The following is a 24,327-nucleotide window of genomic DNA, read 5'->3' on the forward strand; positions in this document are numbered from 1 at the left end:
AGTATAATTTATCTCATAAGAAACCAGACATTAAACATTACTGATTTTATTGTATTCATCCATACAATCTCAGCAACAAAAGGTAAACATAATTAAAAAGAGCAAAACAAAAGTTTTGTTTTTAGCAACACTTTAACAAAAGAAAACTCTTTCCAACTGTCAACAATTAACTATCCAAACTAGGAAAGTGGAAGAAATTATCACTTTCCATGGTTATGTTTAGGAACCTAGTTGTAAATAAATTGGTGGACAAACTTCTCAAGTTTCTCTTGGTTCACTTTGGAAGCAAAGTTTTCGGAGACGAAGAGAAGGGTTCCGCTTTGTGCTGGGATCTCTTTCAGGACCTGGAAAAAAAAAGAAACATAGGAAAAGGGCAGAAATAGATTGTAAACAACAATATTTTTATTTATTTCGATCAGGCCTGGGCAAACCTGGGCCCTCCAGGTATTTTGGACTTCAACAATGTAATAATTTATAATTATTATAATTATAAATTAAAATAATGTAATAATAATAATAATAATAAGTTGAAGTCCAAAACACCTGGAGGGCCCAAGTTTGCCCAGGCCTGATCTGGATGGACCTGTTACATCTGTTGAGTAGAAAATCCTAGGTACCGCTTTATACGGGCAGGCTAATTTAACTAATTTACGACACCGTAAAAAAAAACTTCCAGCAACGTGCAGAAAGGAATGAGGAAGTACTACCATCAAGGACTCGGTGTCACAGTGGATGATGAGCAGCACACGCTCATGAAGCTGGAAGCTGGAAAAAATGTTAAATTGCCTCTGGGGCTTCTTCCAACAAACTCACCCCCAATTCTTTATAGATTTTGACTGAGATCTCGGCCAGGGTCCGGTCGGCACATTCTGGAAAATAAGCAAAAGAGGCCGTGGTTCTCACGTGGTTCTCGTGGTGGAGTTTGGGGGAAATAGGCCTTGACATTTGGGAGTTGTAGTTGCTGGGATTTATAGTTTAAAGAGCCCCTTGAACCCCATCAACGATAGAAGTGGGCCCATCAGAAATATGTGTTTTCTGATTGTCTTTGGTGACCCCTCTAAGGGACAAGAAAACCGTCTCCTGACACATCACTGCGGAATGACACCTACACTGTAGGATTAATACAGTTTGATACCACTTTTAATTTCTATGGGTCAATGCGATGGCATCCTGGGAGTTGTAGTTTGTCACTCTTTGGCAGAGAAGACTCAAGACCTGGGGGGAAAAAATTAATATTCCATATCCTTGAATCCAGGCATTTAAAGTGGTGTCAGATTGCACCAATTCTAGAGTGTAGATGCACCCCAGATTGGCAAATGTCATATAATAACAATAACAATAATAATAATAATAATAATAATAATAATAATAATAATAATAACTTTATTTATATACCGCCCTATCTCCCAGAAGGGACTCAGGGCTGTTTCCAATCGTAAGAACAACAAGTACATTACATAATATATATATATATTATAATAATTTATAATAATTTATAAATATGTAATATATTGTATATACATATAATATTGATAATAATATTATAATGGAATACAGATTGCACCAATTCTAGAGTGTAGATGCACCCCAGATTGGCAAATGCCATATAATAACAATAAGAATAACAATAATAATAATAATAATAAAAACTTTATTTATATACCGCCCTATCTCCCAGAAGGGACTCAGGGCTGTTTCCAATCGTAAGAACAACAAGTACATTACATAATATATATATATATATATATTATAATTTATAAATATATAATATATTGTATATATATATATAATATTGATAATATTATAATGGAATACAGTATTATACTACTAATAATACAATATAATAATACTAATTATATATTATATGTAATATTACTAATAATATTACCATATAATGATATAGTAGAATATAGTAATTTAATGCTTATATTGTGCTATGCTGACAATATGTTGTATGTTCATTTGATTTGTAAGTCGCTCTGAGTCCCCTTTGGGGTGAGAAAAGCAGGATATAAACGTAGTAAATAAATAAATAAATATTACTAATAATATTACCATAGAATGATATAGTACAATATAGTAATTTAATGCTTCTATTGTGCTATGCTAATAATATATTGTATGTTCATTTGATTTGTAAGCCGCACTCTTCCGGGGTGAGAAGAGCAGGATATAAATGTAGTAAATAAATACGTAAATAAATATTACTAATAATATTACCATATAATGATATAGTAGAATATAGTAATTTAATGCTTATATTGTGCTATGCTAATAATATATTGTATTTTCATTTGATTTGTAAGCCGCTCTGAGTCCCCTTCGGGGTGAGAAGAGCGGGATATAAATGTAGTAATTAAATTAATTAAATAACAGTATAATAAACATATTATTAAAACAGATAAAACTATACAATTAAATAAGCAATAAATAATACTTACAGCAATCTTGATCAAGGGGACGGGGACCATAGCCAATTATATTAACATAAACCATTTCCTCCCTGGACTTGCAATGGACTCACCGAAAGAATTGTCTTCTTTTGCCTTCTTCACTAAGAATTGATACAGATCGTCCAGATATTGCGTCTCTGGGTTAGAAAAAGAAAAGTATTGAAATGGTTATTATTGAAAGAGAAGAATTAACTCTCTTGCATTGAATTGAATACAACAAGAGCCGATAATGGAGCAATTGGTTATTGCAGGTTGAACATCCCTTACCATGGACCCCTATGATCCCATAGCCATGGGAATTCAAGTGGTGCCAAACTAGGTTAATCCTGGAATGTAGACACACCTGATGGTCACCAAGGGTTTACCTGGCTGGGGACCCTTGACCTCCCTCAAAAAGGCAGCCGCTCTTTGCAGGGTCTTCAGGACCGGACTCAGGAGGCAGCAGAGAAACTCGAAAAGGGCGCAGCTGCTGTCCAGTTGGCTGACCTGAAACCGAGGAGGCAATAATAACAATAATTATAATAATAATAATAATAGCAACACCACCACCAGCACTTGGGAAGTGTTGGACTTGTGATTTTGTGATACGAAATCCAGCATACAGATCTCGTTTGCTGTGTCATACTATGTCTTTGTGTCAATAATAATAATAATAACAATAACAACAACAACATCACACAGTCCTAAACACTTGAGAAGTGTTCGACTTGTGATTTTGGGATACGAAATCCAGCATATAGATCTCGTTTGCTGTGTCAATAATAATAACAACAACAACAACAACACTTGGAAAGTGTTCGACTTGTGATTTTGGGATACGAAATCCAGCATATAGATCTTGTTTGCTGTGTCACACTATGACTTTGGGTCAATAATAATAATAACAACGACAATAATAGCAACCCCAGGGGGCATCTAGTAAAACCCCCATCTGCTAATCACGAATAGCACAATCAAAGCACCCCTGACAGATTGCCATCTAGCCTAATAATAATAATAATAATAATAATAATAACAACAACAACCCCAGGGGGCATCTGGTCCAACCCCCATCTGCCAATCAGGAATAGCACAATCACAGGATTTAGAACACCAACAAGTTCCAGGTGTTTCTGGCAGCGAGTCAGAGGAGTCTTCCTTAGATAGATACAAGCTTAAGGTTAAAGGTTCATCACCGCAGACATTCCCTTAGAATAGCTGGCAAACGAGTGGGAATTCAAGGGCAGAGAAATGCCTTTCTGGCTTGTAAACATGGGTAAATACAGGAGAAACTTGCTTTCTTTACTGCGTTTTATTCGGACTTTGCTATCTTTTATCAATAAACTGTTTGAACCTAGCCTGCAAGGTGAACCAGCACTGTGATGCAACAAAGCCAGGGAAACTTTTTGCACAGGCAGCATTGGGGAAGCATTATTTCCTTGCATCCACGAGATGGCACTTGAGCACCGAAAGAAGGATGGAGAGGAAGGAGGCCGGAAGCGATTTTCTTGCGCTGTTGCTTCCCCCGCAGGGTGGCTGGCATTTGAATGAACCCACCGCCACCACACCGGGGATGTGTCACTGGAGACCGGGAAACAAAAGGAGCCGGAATTGATACGGCAATTGGATGTTCCCTCTTGACAAGCAGGGAGGTTGTCGAGGCTCCGGCCTCCCACGGGAAGCAAGCCAGGCTAGGACGGAGGGGGCGTCTACACAGTGGAACTGATGCAGTTTGGCGCCACTTTGTTATCGTTCCACAAAGCCTTCTCTGCCAAACACCCCAGGATCCTGTAGTCTTGAGCCCTGCTGCAAAACTGCTTTAAGTCTACAGTGTAGATCGGCGGTCCTCAAACTTTACTCAGACCATTGGAGAGCCAGACTATATCTACCTTTAGTCCGGCATGTGATATGTAATTGTACTGAGCATGTTCAGGCGCAGGACTCTATTTTGTGGTAAACACTGCTTGGACTTCACTAGAGAAATATGTGTTGGACTCCAATGTTATCAGTTTGCTTTAGACCTCAGGCTCACACAAAGCACAATCAAAGCACCCATGATAGATGGCCACCCAGCCTCAATAATAATAATAATAATAATCATCATCATCATCATCATCATCACAAAAATAATAAAGAGGGTTGGAAGAGACCCCTTGGGCCATTTAGCCCAATCCCTTTCTGCCTTTATGCACCAAAAGCACAATCAAAGCACCCCTGATAGATGGCCACCCAGCCATCATAATAATAATAATAATAATAATAATAATAATAATAATAATAATAATAATAATAATAAGGATTGGAAGAGACCCCTTGGACCATTTAGTCCAACCCTTTTCTGCCTTTGTGCACTAAAAGCACAAGCAAAGCACCTCTTAATAATTAATTAGTCAATGTTTTGTAGTCAATGTTTTCAATACATTGCAATACAGTAGAGTCTCACTTATCCAAGCCTCGCTTATCCAAGCCTCTGGATTATCCAAGCCATTTTTGTAGTCAATGTTTTCAATATATCGTGATATTTTGGTGCTAAATTCGTAAATACAGTAATTACTACATAACATTACTGAGTATTGAACTGCTTTTCTGTCAAATTTGTTGTCTAACATGATGTTTTGGTGCTTAATTTGTAAAATCATAACCTAATTTGATGTTTAATAGGCTTTTCCTTAATCCCTCCTGATTCTCCAAGATATTCGCTTATCCAAGCTTCTGCCGGCCCGTTTATGTTGGATAAGTGAGACTCTACTGTACTAAATTTGCTTATCCAACTTTCGCTTATCCAACATTCTGTATTATCCAACACAGTCTGTCTTTTAGTAGTCAATGTTTTCGTAGTCAATGTTTTCAATACATTGCAATGTTTTGTTACTAAATTCGTAAATACAGTAATTACTACATAACATTACCATGTATTGAACTGCTTTTCCTGTTGTAAAAACATGATGTTTTGGTGCTTAATTTGTAAAATCATAACGTAATAGGCTTTTCGTTAAATCCCTCCTTATTATCCAACATTTTCACTTATGTTGGATAAGTGAGACTCTACTGTATTATTAAGACACAGGAGAACTTCAGACCACCAGCAATCAAAGGCCAGTCAACGCCTACCAAATAGAGGGTGCCTCCAGGCAACAAAGGCCAGGCCACCTATATGCAAATACCCTCACTGCTTGACTTTGCAGCTGCAAGGCTATTCAATGCTAGTCAAGCTTGCTAATTGCAATAGGCACACTTGTTTCAAACAGACAAGTGCCTCATTTACAACAGAACTTCTGGGGATGCCATTAGCCACAGATGCAGGCGAAACGTCAGGAGAAAATGCTGCTGGAACATGGCCATTCAGCCCAGAAAATTCACATCTGTGATAACATTGAGGGTACCTTGAAATAATGCTTCCCAGGCTCGTCCCCAAAATCGCTGTCGCTGTCCCCAAAATCCTCCGCCGGCTTCCAGAGCAGCTTCCGCTTCCGGGTCGCATCGCAGGGCAAGAGGTCGCCGGACATCTGGACGCAGCAGAAAAAAATAAAAGAGACAGTTTTATTCCTAAGACTGTTTCGCCATGGACACACGGCAGAATTAATGCACTTTAACACCTCTTTTGACTCTCAAAATCATGGGGACCTGGGAGTTGTAGTTTTGCAAGGTCTCGTGACTTCCTCTGCCTTGTGAAACTACAACTCCCAGGATTCCATAGCTTCTCAAAGCGACCTGGGAATTATAGTTTATGTATGTTTGAGGCAAGGGTGAATGTTGCCATTGGCCAGCTTGATTAGCACTGAATGGCCTTGCAGCTTTAAAGCCTAGCTGCTTCCTGCCTGGGTGTATCCTTTCTTAGGTGTTAGCTGGCCCTGATTGTTTCATGTTTACATGGGCAGACACCCCAGAAAACTCACAGCAGCCCAATGAAAACTTGGGAAACTATTGAGCCAAACATTGGAAAACTATAGAGCCAAACGTGCTGCAGGACGATTGTCCCTCCTACAAAAAACAAAGTTTTTGCAGTTTAATCAACTTTCTCCATGTTTTTTTTTTAATGATAGAGTCAATTAGGAAATGACATTTATAACCCAGGGACAAAAATTGTGTTATATAGTGTAATTTGCAGGTTTTATTGGGAGGAAAAAAAATACCATCGACTTTGAAGGGAAGGAAAAGGAAAGGTATATATATAAGTATTCTTTAAATTCAAATGGAATAATATTCTGATTCCCGAAGGAAGGACTTACCTCCTCGGCGACTATCAACCCAGATTGGATCAGCTTGTCGACTGCAACCTGGCAATAGGAATGCAAAGACTCGCAAGGCTGGGAGAAAGCAGAGGAAACAGTCAGCAAACTAAGGAAAGGTCTTTGTAGACGGCTGATTCTCACACACCAGAAACGACTTGCAGGAAAGGGAAAAGCTCCATTATTTATTGACTTATTATTATTAAATCTGAGGCTGGAGGGCCATCTGTTATATTATTATTATTATTATTATTATTGTTATTATTATTATTACAGTAGAGTCTCACTTATCCAACATAAACGGGCCGGCAGAATGTTGGATAAGCGAATATGTTGGATAATAAGGAGGCACTAAGGAAAAGCCTATTAAACATCAAATTAGGTTATGATTTTACAAATTAAGCACCAAAACATCATATTATACAACAAATTTGGCAGAAAAAGTAGTTCAATACGCAGTAATGCTATGTAGTAATTACTGTATTTACGAATGTAGCACCAAAATATCACAATGTATTGAAAACATTGACTACAAAAATGCGTTGGATAATCCAGAACGTTGGATAAGCAAGTGTTGGATAAGTGCGACTCTACTGTATTATTATATTGTCATTCTCTTGTGCATGCAATTAGTATTATTATTATATTCTCATTTCCTTGTGCATGCAATGAGTGGAGCTGCAAACAATTTTCACAATCCCACAATAATAATAATAATAATAATTATTATTATTATTTGAAACACAAGTCGAGTCCACAGCAGACAGTCTGCTGGCTGTTGTATTGGATCACACGTCGGACACTTCCCAAGTGTCTAGGACTGTGTGATGTATTATTATTATTATTATTATTATTATTATTATTATTATTATTATTATTATTCAGAGGCTGGAAGGCCATCTGTCGGGGTGGCTTTGATGACAATTTCTTTAAGTCAGAAGGGAGTTGGACTGGATGGCCCCTGGGGGTCTCTTCCAACCCTAGGATTCCATGGTTCTATTATTATTAGTAGTATTTATTATTATTATTATTGTATTTGAAACACAACAAGTTGAGTCCACAGCAGACACTCTGCCGGCTATGTTATTGGATCACAAGTTGGACACTTCCCAAGTGTCTAGGACTATTATTATTATTATTATTATTATTATTATTATTATTATTATTATTATTATTTATTAATCTGAGGCTGGAGGGCCATCTGAGACGGCTTTGATGACAATTTCCTTTAAGTCAGAAGCGAGTTTGACTGGATGGCACTTGGCTCTGGCTCGCGATTGGGACACAGAAGAAGAAAGGAGACAGCCCAGGAGCAAGCCATCAGAACAAAGGCAATTAATAATAATAATAATAATAATAATAATAGAAGACCTGGCTCTGGCTCACGAATGGGACCCTGAAGAAGGAGACAGAAGGCCTGATCCTTGCAGCCCAGGAGCAAGACATCAGGACAAAGGCAATTAAGGCCAAGATCGAAAAATCAGCTCATGACCCAAAATGCAGACTGTGGAAGGAAACCAATGAAACCATTGATCATATCCTCAGCTGCTGTAAGAAAATCGCACAGACAGACTACAAACAGAGGCACAACCATGTGGCCCAAATGATTCATTGGAACTTATACATCAAGTACCACCTCCCAGCAGAAAAGAACTGGTGGGATCACAAACCTGCAAAAGTATTAGAGAATGAGCACGCAAAGATACTGTGGGACTTCCGAATCCAGACTGACAAAGTTCTGGAACACAACACACCAGACATCACAGTTGTGAAAAAGAACAAGGTTTGGATCATTGATGTCGCCATCCCAGGTGACAGTCGCATTGACGAAAAACAACAGGAAAAACTCAGCCGCTCTCAGGACCTCGAGATTGAACTTCAAAGACTCTGGCAGAAACCAGTACAGGTGGTCCCGGTGGTGATGGGCACACTGGGTGCCGTGCCAAAAGATCTCAGCCGGCATTTGGAAACAATAGACATTGACAAAATCACGATCTGCCAACTGCAAAAGGCCACCCTGCTGGGATCTGCGCGCATCATCCGAAAATACATCACACAGTCCTAGACACTTGGGAAGTGTCCGACTTGTGATTTTGTGATACGAAATCCAGCGTATCTATCATTTGCTGTGCCATAATAAAATAATAATAATAATAATAGAATCCTAGGGTTGGAAGGGGGTGGGCTGGATGGTCCCTGGGGTTCCCTTGGGCTCCCAGGGTGTCTCAGGTGGGCCCTTACCTGGCATAGGAGCAGCCCACCCTGCAGGAGCTGGGCCAGGGAGAGGGTCTTGGCCTGCAGCTCCTCCTGGACCAGGACCGCATCCCGGAGCTGCTCCGGGCTCCCCAGGAAAGGCAGCAGCTCCACCAGCAGAGCGTTCACCGCACAGGCTGCAAAAAGAGGCCACACAACACACCACACATTGACGCAACTGCAATACGTAGTACAGGGATAGCACAACAGGGAGATATCCCATCCCACCCACCCGTACCCAACACAATTATAAGGAACTAGCTGTGCCCGTCCACGCGTTGCTGTGGCAAAGTATGGTGGTATGGGAAATAAAGTATTGAGGAATTGGTGGTAGTTAAGGTAAAGGGTTCCCTAGGCTGAGTGGGTTGCTAGGAGACATAGTGAGTGGAGCTTAGCCTTCTGGGTTATATAGCTGTGTGGAAGGGTCTTGAGTCTACACTGCCATATAATCCAGTTCAAATCTGATAATCTGTGGAAGAGGCCTAAGTGAGGCCTAACTGTGCCTGTCCCCTGGGCTGAGTAGGTTGCTAGGAGACCAAGTGGGTGGAGCTTAGCCTTCAAACTGGCAGCAATTGGATAAAAGCTATTATTCCTCTCCCTGTAATTAGGACTTTATTTTTCTTTTCTTTTTGTTGTATCAACCCAGAGCCATGAATGATGGGTTGTGTTGTCAAATTTCGAGGTTGGGGGGCCTGTAGTTTTGTTGTTTTGTCCGCTGCCCTGATGCCATCACTCTTTTATATATATAGATTATAACCTCTTAGGAGGGGATGGGAATCGGACGGGAAGGCTTTGATAATATTTTCCTGCCTGGCAGAACAGGGATGGACTGGATGGCCTTTGGGAACCCCTTCAGATTATTATTAATGATAATATTAATATTGATATTATAATTATTATGAAGCAGAGGGTGTTTGGCCACCTGCCGGGTGTGCTTGGATGGTGCTTTTCTTCCTAGCAGAAGGGGGATGGACTGGATGACCTTTGGGAACCCTTTCAGAACTCGGCTTATCTTCAAGTATATACTTTTTAATACTGTGTATACTCGAGTATAAGCCTAGTTTTTCAGCCCTATTTTTAAGACTGAAAAAGACTCCCTCGGCTTATACTCAGGTGAGGGTCCTGGTTGGCTTATATTTGGGTCAGCTTATACTTGAGAATATATGGTACATTTATTATTTTTCTCTATTATTATTGGTATTATTACATTTATTATTTTTCTCTATTATTACTGGTGTTATTACATTTATTATTTTTCTCTATTATTGGTATTATTACATTTATTATTTTTCTCTATTATTACTGGTGTTATTACATTCATTATTTTTCTCTATTATTATTGATAATTATTACATTTATTATTTTTCTCTATTATTATTGGTATTATTACATTTATTATTTTTCTCTATTATTATTGGTATTATTACATTTATTATTTTTCTCTACTATTGTTGCTACTATTACATTTATTTTACTCTATTATTATTATGATTAATAATGCATTTATTATTTCACTCTGATCTTATTCTTATTATTGTGGCATTTATTATTTTACTCTATTTATTATCACTTGTATTATTACCCTGTATTTATTATTATTACATGTATTATTTTACTCTATTATTATTATTAAAAGGATACGTAAGCACATTTACATTGAAGAAGATGAGAATAATGATTGGATCAGAGTTGGACAGTCTTATCTTAAATTTGAGCTTGATGTAAATATTCAAAAACATTTAACCTACGGATGCCTCAATTCATGTAATTTTATTGGTATCTATTTTTATTTCTGACATTTACCACCCTCGGCTTATACTGGAGTCAATGTTTTCCCAGTTTTTTTGTAGTAAAATTAGGTGCCTCGGCTTATATTCGGGTCGGCTTATACTCGAAACGGAAACGGAGGCTGTATGACCACCTGCCGGGTGTGCTTGGATGGTGCCTTCCTTCCTGGCAGAAGGGGGATGGAATGGATGGCCTTTGGGAACCCCTTCAGATTATTACTAATGATAATAATTATTACTATTATTATTATTTTCTTCTGGAGTGAGAAAATTGGCCGTCTACAAGGACGTTGCCCAGGGGACGCCCGGATGTTTTGATGTTTTTACCATCCTTGTGGGAGGCTTCTCTCATGTCCCCGCATGGAGCTGGAGCTGATAGAGGAAGCTCATCCGCACTCTCTCCAGGAGGGATTCGAACCTGGCAGCCTTCAGGTCAGCAACCAACCTTCAGGTCACAAGGCTTTTATCCCCTAGGCCACCGGAGGCTTCTTAATAATAATAATAATTATTATTATTATTATTATTACAGTAGAGTCTCACTTATCCAACGTTCTGGATTATCCAACGCATTTTTGTAGTCAATGTTTTCAAAATATTGTGATATTTTGATGCTAAATTCATAAATACAGTAATTACTACATAGCATTACTGCATATTGAACTACTTTTTCAGTCAGATTTGTGGTATAACATGACGTTTTGGTGCTTCATTTGTAAAATCATAACCTATTTTGATGTTTAATAGGCTTTTTCTTAATCTCTCCTTATTATCCAACATATTTGCTTATCCAACGTTCTGCCGGCCCGTTTATGTTGGATAAGTGAGACTCTACTGTATTATTATTATCATTATGAAGCAGATGCTGTATGTCCCCCTGCCGGGCATGCTTGGATGGTGCCTTCCTACCAGGCAGAAGGGGATGGACTGGGTGGCCTTTGGGGACCCCTTTAGATTATTATAACTATTATGAAGCAGAGTGTGTTTGGCCACCTGCCGGGTGTGCTTAGATGGTACCTTCCTTCCTGGCAGAAGGGGGATGGACTGGATGGCCTTTGGGGCCCCTCTGGACCCACCTGCGGCCGCTTCCTGGGCGAAGAGGGGCAGGAGGGCGCTGCTGTGTTGGCCGAGCTCCCTCTGGGCGGCCGGGGTCTTCTTGGGGGCCACCAGGGCGTCGTGGCCGGAGAGGAGGTAGACGGTGGCACAGGGGCGCAGGAGGCGCAGGGCGTGGCGCACCACGTGGCGCACTTGGCCGGAGAAGCCCAGGTCCCCTTGGCGCAGAAGCACCTCCTCCACCAGACCGGCAAAGTCCCGCATCAGCCGGGAGAGCAGCACGCCCTGGAAGAGACAGGGAAGGTTTCATGAAACATCCACATCCTTATCAATGACTTGGGTGGAGGTCTTTTGCAACAGAGGCTGGGTGGCCATCTGTCGGGAGGGCTCAGATGGTGCCTTCCTGTCTGGCAGAATGGAGATGGGCCAGATGGTCGTTTGGGGTCACTATTATTATTATTATTATATTGTATGACACAGCAAACAAGATAGATATGCTGGATTTTGTATCATTATTATTATTATTATTATTACTATTATTATTATTATTATATTGTATGACACAGCAAACAAAATAGATATGCTGGATTTTGTATCATTATTATTATTATTACTATTATTATTATTATTATATTGTATGACACAGCAAACAAGATAGATATGCTGGATTTCGTATCATTATTATTATTATTATTACTATTATTATTATATTGTATGACACAGCAAACAAGATAGATATGCTGGATTTTTTATCATTATTATTATTATTATTATTATTATTACTATTATTATTATATTGTATGACACAGCAAACAAGATAGATATGCTGGATTTTGTATCATTATTATTATTACTATTATTATTATATTGTATGACACAGCAAACAAGATAGATATGCTGGATTTTGTATCATTATTATTATTATTACTATTATTATTATTATATTGTATGACACAGCAAACAAGATAGATATGCTGGATTTCGTATTATTATTACTATTATTACTATTATTATTATTATATTGTATGACACAGCAAACAAGATAGATATGCTGGATTTTGTATCATTATTATTATTATTATTACTGTTATTATTATATTGTATGACACAGCAAACAAGATAGATATGCTGGATTTTTTATCATTATTATTATTATTATTATTATTACTATTATTATTATATTGTATGACACAGCAAACAAGATAGATATGCTGGATTTCGTATTATTATTATTATTATTATTACTATTATTGTTATTATATTGTATGACACAGCAAACAAGATAGATATGCTGGATTTTGTATCATTATTATTATTATTATTACTATTATTATTATATTGTATGACACAGCAAACAAGATAGATATGCTGGATTTTTTATCATTATTATTATTATTATTATTATTATTACTATTATTATTATATTGTATGACACAGCAAACAAGATAGATATGCTGGATTTCGTATCATCATCATTATTATTATTATTATTATTATTTTAATAAATTATTATATTATTTGCCCAGGAAGTGGCTGCAGGTGCGTAATGAATATTATTATTAATATTATTATCATTAATAATAATCTGAAGAAGTCCTCAAAGGCCATCCAGTCCATCCTCCATCTGCCAGGAAGGCAGGCAGCAACCTCTGCTTCATAATAATTATAATAATTATATTTATTATTATTATTATTATTGTATTATTATTATTTTATTATGACACAGCAAACAAGATAGATAGGCTGGATTTCGTATCACAAAATCACAAGTCGAACACTTCCCAAGTGTCTAGGACTGTGTGATGTATTGTCTAGGACTGTGTGATGTATTATTATTATTATTATTATTATTATTATTATTATTATTATTATTTTATTATTATGCCAGGATGGCTCAGATGGACTGGACTGGTCTCCCTTCCAAATCTATATCTATCATATAAAAGTATCTCACATCTATCTATCTATCTAACATGTCTGTTGCCACCTATCTATATTTATGTATTTATTTACAGTATTTATATTCCGCCCTTCTTTCTCACCCCGAAGGGCGGATTACAATGAACACATATATGGCAAACATTCAATGCCAACAGACAACAACATACATTAGACAGACTCAGAGGCATTTTTAACATTTTTCCAGCTTCACGATTCCGGCCACAGGGGGAGCTGTTGCTTCACCGTCCAGTAGTGGCTGTACTTCCTCATTCCTTTCCTCCTGTTTTGCTGGCAGTTTTATGATGTTGTAAATTAGCCTCCCTACTTGACAGATGCAACTGTCTTTCGGGGCTGCATAGGTCAACAGCAAGCCGGGGCTATTAATGGTTGGAGGCTTAACCTGACCCGGGCTTCGAACTCATGACCTCTCGGTCAGTAGTGATTTATAGCAGCTGGTTACTGGCCAGCTGCGCCACAGCCCGGCCCCTATAGCTGAATGGCCATCTGTCAGGAGAGTTTGGATGGTGTCTTCAGAAGGGAGTTGGACTGGATGGCCTTTGGGGGCCCCATCCAACTCCAGGATCCTATGCTTCTAGTTCCAAAAAGAAGAATTCATAGAATCACCTATAACGTTACGGAACTTAACCATTTATTATTAAGGATAATAAATAATAAGGAATCCAACTGAAATGAACACCTTCCATCAGAATCGAACTTCTCTTTGGAAAGTCCTAGAGACAACCTTTAAAAATCAAATCCAAGCAGAAAGAAACCAAACTAATTTTACCTCTTGGTGTTTGTGGAGCAAAAGGGCGGCCATGACTTCCACCGCCATAATGGCCGAACACGAGGCGCCCGCTAAAGAGAAGAAGACGGGAAAAGACAACATTAGTTGCATGGTTGTATGGTTCCCATATCAGAAAAAATCCCAAACTCTGCAGCACTGAGACGTAGCAGCTCAAGGGCCGTCGAAGCGCATGAATTCCCACAGTCGAGATGCGCACTTGCCCCCAGTTTTGGATCCAAAGGGCAGAACCGAAAACAGGCAGCGGATAAAGATTGGACAGAAAGCAAAGCAAAGGATCAATGACGGAGCCCTTCAGGCTGTGCCTCACATTTTCGGAAAGGACAACGCGCATAATGCGCAGCTTCGGTTTGCTCAAAGGTCGCCTGCCAAAACGGCGATGGCTTCTCTTTGCTCTTTCTGGTGGAGTCGAAAGGGGACCGGCCCCGACTCGCACACTAAAGTTTACTGTTTTGTTTTGTTTTTGCACAGAGACATCCAGCATTTAATCTATCTATATCTATAAAAGAGTGATGGCATCAGGGCAGCGGACAAAACAACAAAACTACAGGCCCCCCAACCTCGAAATTTGACAACACAACCCATCATCCACAGCTCTAGGTTGATACAACAAAAAGCAAAGAAAAATAAAGTCCTAATTAGAGGGAGAGGAATAATTGTTTTTATCCAATTGCTGCCAGTTAAAAGGGCTAAGCTCCGCCCACTTGGTCTCCTAGCAACGCACTCAGCCCAAGGGACAGGCACAAGAATTTGGAGAGACCCCTAAAGGCCATCCAGCCCAGCAGAACACAATCCAAGCATTCACAACACATGGACAACATATAAATACTATACAATACTACACAGGGACATAGACCCCCCTCTACCCTCACCACTTTCACACTACACAAACAACCCAATGCATACTAAACATAAAGACAACCATACAACAGACATTCAATACCACCACTACCTCAAGAAATTCTCACCAACACCACCAGACAAGCCAAAGCAACGCGTGGCCGGGCATAGCTAGTATACTGTATATAAAAATATAATGTATGTTTGTAGGACTGAGTAAACAACAAAACCACCGAACCAAATCACACCAAGTTTGGCCACAAAAGACAACTCACAGTCAAGATCTATGATATTATATTGATTTCACAAGCTGTGGTCTCAGCCCCATTCTTCACTAGGAGTTGTTTGTAAGTTGAATGTTTGGGGACGACCTGTATATCTATATATATAAAAATATAATGTGCGTTTTACTATGGAGTAAATAACAAAACTGCTGAACCAAATCACACCAAACTTGGCCACAAAAGACATAGTCATCCAATCTATGTCTTTCAAACAAAACAAAACAAAACAAAACCCTAGAAAAATAGTCCAAATAACAGAATGCGAGGAAGAGCCTTTCTACCCCTAACTGCCAGTCAGAAAGGCATTATCTGCTTTGAACTGGAGTCCACACAGACATATAATCCAGTTCAGTGTGGATTCTATACAGCTGTGTAGAAGGGGCCTCATATAATCCAGTTCAAAGCAGATGATATAAGATTATAAATATAATATATAAAAATTACTGTGGTATAATAAAACAGAACAGTATAAGCTCTAAAATCAGGACAGTAAATAAAGAGCAACACTCTGAAAGCAGGGAAATTGGGAATTCCAGACAGACAAAACAACCAGGGCCAGCTAACACCTCCCAACAAAGGATTCCCCCAGGCAGGAAGCAAACAGGCTTTGAAGCTGCAAGGCTATTCGCTGCTATTCCACCTGGCCAACAAATGATTCCCACAAACCACAGCAACGCGTGGCTGGGCAAAGCTAGTGAATAATAACAATAATAATACAACTATTAATATTACTGTTTTATTATACCACAGTAATTTTTATATATTATATTTATAACCTTATATCATCTGCTTTGAACTGGATTATAATACCTTTCTGACTGGCAGTTAGGGGTAGAACGGCTCTTCCTCACCCTCTGTTATTTGGACTATTTTTCTAGGGTTTTTTTTTTGTTTGAAAGACATAGATTGGATGCCTATGTCTTTTGTGGCCAAATTTGGTGTGATTTGGTTCAGTGGTTTTGTTGTTTACTCAGTCCTACAAACGTACATTACATTTTTATATACAGTAACAATAATAGTGGTTGGAATATTAATGTTTTATTATTATTTATAATTTATTTATTTTTTATTTATTTATTTATTTTATTTATAATTTATTTATTTATTATTATTTATAATAATAATAATAATATTATTATTAATAATAATAATGATAATAATAATAATAAGTCATGCTGTTTTATGCAACACTAAGGGCTTGTATTTTGGGGGTGTACTAGAGCATTTTGCCTAAGAATTCCACATCCTTCATGGAACTATAAATCCCAAGATTTGTCCAGATGGAACCTCTGAAGGTGCTTGCAAAATAACAACAACAATGCAGGCAAAATAAGTCACAAGCTGAGTGTCAATGTTCGGCCCATGCATTAGGAAGAATTCCAGACTTAAAGTGGAATAAAAGTGGTGCAAATGTGCAGTGTGGACCCCATCTTCTATAGGGCCCATATATCTATATATATAAAAGAGTGATGGCATCACGGCGACCCACAAAACAACAAAACTACAGGTCCCCCAACCTCGAAATTTGACAACACAACCCATCATCCACGCCTCTAGGTTGATACAACAAAAAGAAAAGAAAAATAAAGTCCTAATTAGAGGGAGAGGAATAATTGCTTTTATCCAATTGCTGCCAGTTAGAAGGCTAAGCTCCTCCAACTTGGTCTTCTAGCAACCCAATAAAAAAAATAAAAAACACTAAAAATAATTAAAAACACTAAAAAATTAATACAATAAAATACTATAATAACAGAAAATAACTAAAAATAATACAATAAAATAATAAAATATAATAAATAAAAAGATAACTTACAATAAAATTAAAAAAAAATACAAATGTCAAATAAAAATTACACAACAATTTTTAACCAATACCACCACCACTTTGCCACAGCAATGCGTGGCCGGGCACAGCTAGTATATATATATATTCATAGATGCTCCTGGATGTATAGGACTGAAAAATAAAGTGCAAAGAGACGGGAGGGAAGAATCTATTGTGTTCAACCCGTTCTGAGAAAGTCACGCAGCCCGAGGCATTAGCATAGAGACAGAAGCGTTCAGGTGTGATGCTAAAATAGCGGATAATTGGAAAGTTACGCTTCGGGGAACAGCGATAAATGGGTGGGAAAAAACACACACACACCATCGATGCACAAGCAGTGCGTTTTGCGCAACCCGGGAGGCATATCGGATCTATGGTGGCCGGGTGGGCCACCATATGGTGGCCGGGTGGGCTTCAAGTTATCCTTGCAATAATAATAATAATAATAATAATAATAATAATAATAATAATAATAATAATAATACAACAGCCAGCAGACCCTAATCCTAACAACAACAACAACACAACAGCCAGCAGAGTGTCTGCTGTGGACTCATCTTGTTGTGTTTCAAATAATAATAATGATGATAATAATAATAACCAGCAAAGGTCGTGGAAAATGAACACGCAAAGATACTGTGGGACTTCCGAATCCAGACTGACAAAGTTCTGGAACACAACATACCAGACATCACAGTTGTGGAAAAGAAAAAGGTTTGGATCATTGATGTTGCCATCCCAGGTGACAGTCGCATAGATGAAAAACAACAGGAAAAACTCAGCCGCTCTCAGGACCTCAAGATTGAACTTCAAAGACTCTGGCAGAAACCAGTGCAGGTGGTCCCGGTGGTGATGGGCACACTGGGTGCCGTCCCAAAAGATCTCAGCCGGCATTTGGAAACAATAGACATTGACAAAATCACGATCTGCCAACTGCAAAAGGCCACCCTACTGGGATCTGCGCGCATCATCCGAAAGTACATCACATAGTCCTAGACACTTGGGAAGTGTTCGACTTGTGATTTTGTGATATGAAATCCAGCATATCTATCTTGTTTGCTGTGTCATAATAAAATAGTAATAATAATATTAATAATAATAATAATAATAATAATAATTTTATTTTTATACAACAGTATAAAATACACAATATAAAATACAACAATATAAAATACATAACAATCACAGTAGATCAATAACACAAACTGTAAGGCTATGCTGTTTTGCCATGCTGTATCTCACAGGAGATCTGTAGCACACTGGCTGTTTGCATTCTACGCTGTCGAATTAATGCAGTTTGACACCGCTTGAGCTGCCGTGGCATCCTGGGAGTTGTAGTCTGGCGAGAGACCCCAATTTCTTGGGCAAAGAAAGAAGAGATCTTGGAAAACTACAACTCCCAAGATTGAATAGCATTGAGACATAGCAGATAAAGTGATGCCAAAGTGCATTATTTCTACAGTGTAGACTTTCTACCTTAGAAAACTACAACTCTCAGAATTGAATACCACTGAGGCATGGCAGCTGGAGCCACAATGCAGATATTCTCCCAGTTAGAGACCTTGGAAAACTACAACTCTCGGAATTGAATAGCATTGAGATGTGGCAGCTGAAGTGGTGCTACAATGCACAGACATTCTCCCAGTTAGAGTCCTTGGAAAACTACAACTCTCGGAATTGAATAGCACTGAGACGTGGCAGCTAAAGTGTTGCAAACTGCATTTGTTCTACAGCCTAGACACTCTCCCAGTTAAAGACCTTGGAATACTACAACTCCCAAGATTAAGTAGCACAAGGTGTGTCAAAGTGCATTTGTTCCACGGTGTGGGCACTCTCCCAGTTGAAGACCTGGGGAAACTACAACTCCCGAGACTGAGTAGCACTGAGCCATGGCAGCGAAAGTAGTGCCAAAGTGCGTCCATTATAGTTAAGGCACTATCCCAGTTGAAGACCTTGGAAAACTACAACTCCCAAGGTTGAGTAGCACTAAAGGGGTGCCAAAGTGCATTCGTTCCACAATGTAGACATTCTTCCAGTTAAAGGCCTTGGAAAACTACAACTCCCAATATTGACGAGCACTGAACCACGGCAGCAAAAGTAGTGGCAAGGTGCATTTATTCTACTGTAGGAACTTTCCCAGTTTAAAGTCCTTGGGAAACTACAACTCCCAAGACTGAACAGCACTGAGCCATGGTATACCATAATAAATACTAATAATCACGCCTACCTATCAATGAGTGGCGGCTCAGGTTGTCAATCAAGACGTCTTGCTTGGCCTCCAGCGCTCCGAAACTCTGGGAGCCGGTTGTCCGAAGCTGCGGTTTCTCGCCATCCAGAATGCTGGAGCAAACAAACAAGGTGGTAAACAAATAAATAGGTAAATATATTATTTTGCAAGAAAGGATGCATATTCTTGCAAAAGGAGGAAAATAAAATTAAATATTTGGAGTCCTGCGGTATTACCTTTCGCCCAGGATTTCCGGTAAGAGAAGTTCCTCCAAACGCCTTTCTTGGCAGCTCCGTCCGGAGAAGTTGTTGGAAACATACTCCTAGGGTGGAAGGACGTAGTATTGAAGAAGATGCACACACCAAGAAACCACACTCATAATAATAATCAAGGATTACGCGAAGATTTCTTGCCTTCCTCTGAGGCTGAGAAAGTGTGACTCGCACAATGGGTTTTTTAATGGCCGATTGGGAGAATTCGAACTGGGTTCTTGGCTAGCAAAAGGGCCCAGGTCTCTTTTTCCATCTCGGTTGTTGTAGCTCCGTACCTGCAAAGAGAGCGGCTGGGCGAAATCGATGCGGACGCAGCCTGGACACCGGCCAAGGAGGGTCCGGCAGACGGCCCAGAGGGACCCCCAGAGACCCATGGCCCTCGCCGGACCCTGGCACCCAAACAAAACAAAACAAAACAAAACAGGCATTAAAGGCGTCGGTTTTAGGACAGCGTCTCCGTCTATCATGGAGCACGTCAGGATTGACGGGAGCATCATACGTTATGGACTGAAGTAGAATACAATATTCGAGGGTTGAATGAAAAGTACTGCCTCCACCTTCGTTGGGAATATTTTAATAAATCAAACACAGAAATAATCCTTAGAACCTCACAACCATACCTCACAACCTCTGAGGATGCCTGCCATAGATGTGGGCGAAACGTCAGGAGAGAATACTTCTGGAACATGGCCACACAGCCCGAAAGACATACAACAACCCTATAACCCTTAGAACCATGATGGGCAACCTTTTGCGCTTGGTGTGTCAAAATTCACCAAAAAAACCTAGCACGACTTGGATGGTGTGTCACTTTGAGAGAAAAAACCCCATAATTTCACAAAGTTTAAATGACAAAAATATATAATTTTAATATATAACTGGATTTAATAAATCAAAAACTATTTACTACCCTTATTTCCATGTACAACAATCTATGGTACCTCTGGCAGTTGATTTCTCTCTATTCTAGTTTCAATGTAGTCATGAATAATGAATAATATAATAATAATACAATAGTAATAAAATGAAAATATACTACAATAATAGAATAATAATAGAATGATATTATATATACACACACACACACACACACACACACACACACACACACAGTAGAGTCTCACTTATCCAAGCTAAACGGGCCGGCAGAACCTTGGATATCTTGGATAATAAGGAGGGATTAAGGAAAAGCCTATTAAATTAAATTAGGTTATGATTTTACAAATTAAGCCCCAAAACATCATGTTATAGAACAAATTTGACAGAAAAAGTAATTCAATACTCAGTAATGCTATGTAGTAATTACTGTATTTACTAATTTAGGACCAAAATATCACGATATATTGGAAACATTGACTACAAAAATGCCTTGGATAATCCAGAACCTTGGATAAGCGAGGCTTGGATAAGTGAGACTCTGCTGTATACACACGCGCGTAAAAAATTCAGGATTTTGCAAACTGAGGTTCAAATGGTGCATGAGACTCGAGTCAATACGGTAATCCCATTAGTGGACTTCAAGGAAAGAAATGCTGCAAAAGGATCGACGGAAAGGCAAAAATCATATTACGTTCTGAAAACCCCCCGGAGACATAATCAATAGCTTCTTCCTTCTCAATCTCGACAAATGTCTAAAATATCATTGATTCTATAGAGAGCTTCCTGTGTCTGGGTGGTGTTCATTAGCTACTGTCTTGATTCTAGTGTTTTTTAATACTGTGTTCATTTTCATGGTTTCCTCCTGCCCGGCCACGCGTTGCTGTGGCTTATGGGAGTCATTTATTGGCCAGATGGAATAGCAGTGAATAGTCTTGCAGCCTCAAGGCCTGGCCGTTTTCTTCTTATACGAATCCTTCTTTGGTCAGCTGGAATACAATGGAATAGCTGCTTGGAAGGCTGGGGACTTGCGTTCTAGGAGAATGGTTTTTTGGCCAAGTTGAATTGCACTAAATAGCCTCGCTGCTTCAAAGCCTGGCCGCTTTCTACATAGGGGCATCCTTCCTTGAGCAGGTTGAATGGGACGGAGTAGCCTCATGGCTTCAAAACCGGAGTGTTTTCTATCTAAGGGAAATATTGTTTGGCCAGGTTGAACAGCACTGAATAGCCTTGCTGCCTGCAAGCCTGGCCGCTTTCTACCTTGTGGAATTCTTGGTTGGCCAGACTGAACAGCACTGAATAGCCTTGCTGCTTGCAAGCCTGGCCACTTTCTACCTTGTGGAATTCTTGGTTGGCCAGACTGAACAGCACTGAATAGCCTTGCTGCTTGCAAGCCTGGCCGCTTTCTACCTTGTGGAATTCTTGGTTGGCCAGATTGAACAGCACTGAATAGCCTTGCTGCTTGCAAGCCTGGCCGCTTTCTACCTTGTGGAGTTCTTGGTTGGCCAGGTTGAATAGCAATGAGTAGTCTCAGTGCGGCAAGTATGAATGCTGCAATTAGTCACCTTGATTAGCGTTTAATGGCCTTTGCAGCTTCAAAGCCTGTCTGCTTCCTGCCTGGGGGAATCCTTTGTTAGGAGGTGTTAGCTGGCCCTGGTTGTTTCCTTTCTGGAATTCCCAATTTCCCTGCTTTCAGAGTGTTGCTCTTTATTTACTGTCCTTGGATAAGCGAGGCTTGGATAAGTGAGACTCTACTGTATTATTATTAGTAGTAGTAATCCATATTGGCAATATTAACACAAACACTAAGGATACTATTTTAATAAAAATTCTATGTTGGAATTAATCATCATCATCATCATCATTCCAACATGGTCTTAAACAAGATTCAAAGTGGCATTGTGATGCCCCATGGGCCTCTGAGTCCTGACCCTAGCGCCATCATGGATCATGATGATGAAGACGTGGGATTTCTGCCGTCTCAGCAAGAGACTGTTTCATTCCAGATGCCTTTTGTTGACAATTCTTGCCAAGAACTCATTAAAACGGACCTTGAACAGGCTATCCCCAGCGCTTCTCCCCCTTTCGCGAGAAGGGAGTTTTTTGAAACAAGTCGCTCACAGAAAGCGCAAACAAGGAAAAGCGCGAGATTAGCAGCCAGACAGAGTGCTAATTAGCTCGTTTCTCCTGAGAGTTTTCAGGGAGGAACGCATCTGGATGAGGATGTGTTTCAGTTCTTTTCCCTTGGGAAAAGAAGCACTGGACACCTGTTTGCAGAAAGATTTGAAGTTCCTTAAAAGCTTCCTGCATGGGCTAGCCTGCGCGGAGTCAACAAGTCAGCTCAAGGATTAACTTCGGTTCCAGCCAAGTGTGGACTGCGTTTAGAGTCCGCTAACTCCAGTTCCATCCTGCCTTGCCTTGTCGTGTTCTTGACCCGTCTCATCGTGTTCCCAGCCTTGTATCTTGTGCCAAGTATCCTGTCTTGTCTCCAGTTTCCTGCCTTGGACTTACTTTGAACTCTAGTAAAATCTTGGACGTTTTCCCCACTCAAAGTGCTTGGAAGTTGAGTGTGTTTCGGTTTGGGATTATAACTTTGAACTCTAATACTATATACTGGACAATATATTTCTGGACTAAAACTGACCTTTCCTGAAAGGTCTATTGATGAACTTTATTTCCTATCTGTTTTTACTCTAATTACTCATTTCCTTAATAAAGATATTAGACTGTTATTGGCCTCCGTTTGTTGATTCTAGTGCTCTGCGGCCAGGGCGTGACAGGCATACATTTTTAATTCTGTTGTTGTTGTTGTTGTTGTTCAGGGTGCACAGATACAGGCAAAACGTCAGGAGGAATCACTGCTGGACCACATCGGCTATACAGCCCGGAAACCACACAACACTCCAATAATAATAATGTGAATAATCCCGTAGAGGCAGCTATAACGGTCAAAGTGGAATAGCACAATAACGGCGTTGTGCGATACGGATGTCGGACCTATCTAAATCCAGCACGTCTTACCCCTTGATCCATGTTAACCAAGCCAGGTGCCACGTCGAAGGAGACCCCGACCGGGACCACCATGATGTTGGGGACGACGCCGGCGCGGAAGGCGTTGACCACGAGTCGCAACCACGTTTGTCCGGCGGCCGAGAGCTGCGAGGGGCCCGGGGAGAGCTCTTCCAAGAAGATCAGCAGCGGATGCTTGCGCCTCAACAGCTCGTCCACATACTATGGGGAAGAACGAACACGCATGAAAGAGAGCATCAAACCCATCCCACAATAATGTGCCTCACTACCTGTTTCCGTCACCACTGCCGGCATTTATTTATACGCCCAAAAAAACAAAATATTCAACGTACTGAAGCTAATACAGCTTTGGAGAGCGTTTGCTGTTTGCTGTCTTGCATCTGATCCATTTCTTCAGGAAGAAATACTCCTCCTAAGTGAGCCAGCAGCATCCTGAACAACAACAGAATTAAATATATACATGGATAGCCACTTTG

At 39.7% G+C, this 24,327-nt stretch overlaps 1 protein-coding gene across 3 annotated transcripts in view; it reads right to left on the reverse strand.

Moving 5' to 3' along the window:
- Nucleotides 1–30: 30 nt before the first annotated feature.
- Nucleotides 31–24,327, reverse strand: part of gpat2 (glycerol-3-phosphate acyltransferase 2, mitochondrial) — a 45,579-nt gene continuing 21,282 nt past the window's right edge. For 2 of the 3 annotated variants that reach the window (XM_062961484.1, XM_062961483.1), the window contains exons 9-22: nt 24,184–24,283; nt 23,843–24,052; nt 20,221–20,334; nt 19,910–19,995; nt 19,674–19,786; nt 14,480–14,550; nt 11,775–12,036; nt 8,903–9,051; nt 6,662–6,739; nt 5,816–5,938; nt 2,819–2,939; nt 2,525–2,590; nt 814–869; nt 31–344 (exon numbers count right to left, since the gene is read on the reverse strand). In XM_062961484.1, the coding sequence (XP_062817554.1) occupies nt 228–344; nt 814–869; nt 2,525–2,590; nt 2,819–2,939; nt 5,816–5,938; nt 6,662–6,739; nt 8,903–9,051; nt 11,775–12,036; nt 14,480–14,550; nt 19,674–19,786; nt 19,910–19,995; nt 20,221–20,334; nt 23,843–24,052; nt 24,184–24,283 (1,666 nt within the window). In that variant the 3' untranslated portion in view covers nt 31–227. Of the gene's footprint in view, nt 345–813; nt 870–2,524; nt 2,591–2,720; nt 2,940–5,815; nt 5,939–6,661; nt 6,740–8,902; nt 9,052–11,774; nt 12,037–14,479; nt 14,551–19,673; nt 19,787–19,909; nt 19,996–20,220; nt 20,335–23,842; nt 24,053–24,183; nt 24,284–24,327 lie in introns of those variants that run through there. The other variant, XR_010000512.1, reaches the window with a different exon arrangement.

Source organism: Anolis carolinensis, unplaced genomic scaffold (genome assembly GCF_035594765.1).
Source record: "Anolis carolinensis isolate JA03-04 unplaced genomic scaffold, rAnoCar3.1.pri scaffold_8, whole genome shotgun sequence".
NCBI classification, from domain to species: domain Eukaryota; kingdom Metazoa; phylum Chordata; class Lepidosauria; order Squamata; family Dactyloidae; genus Anolis; species Anolis carolinensis.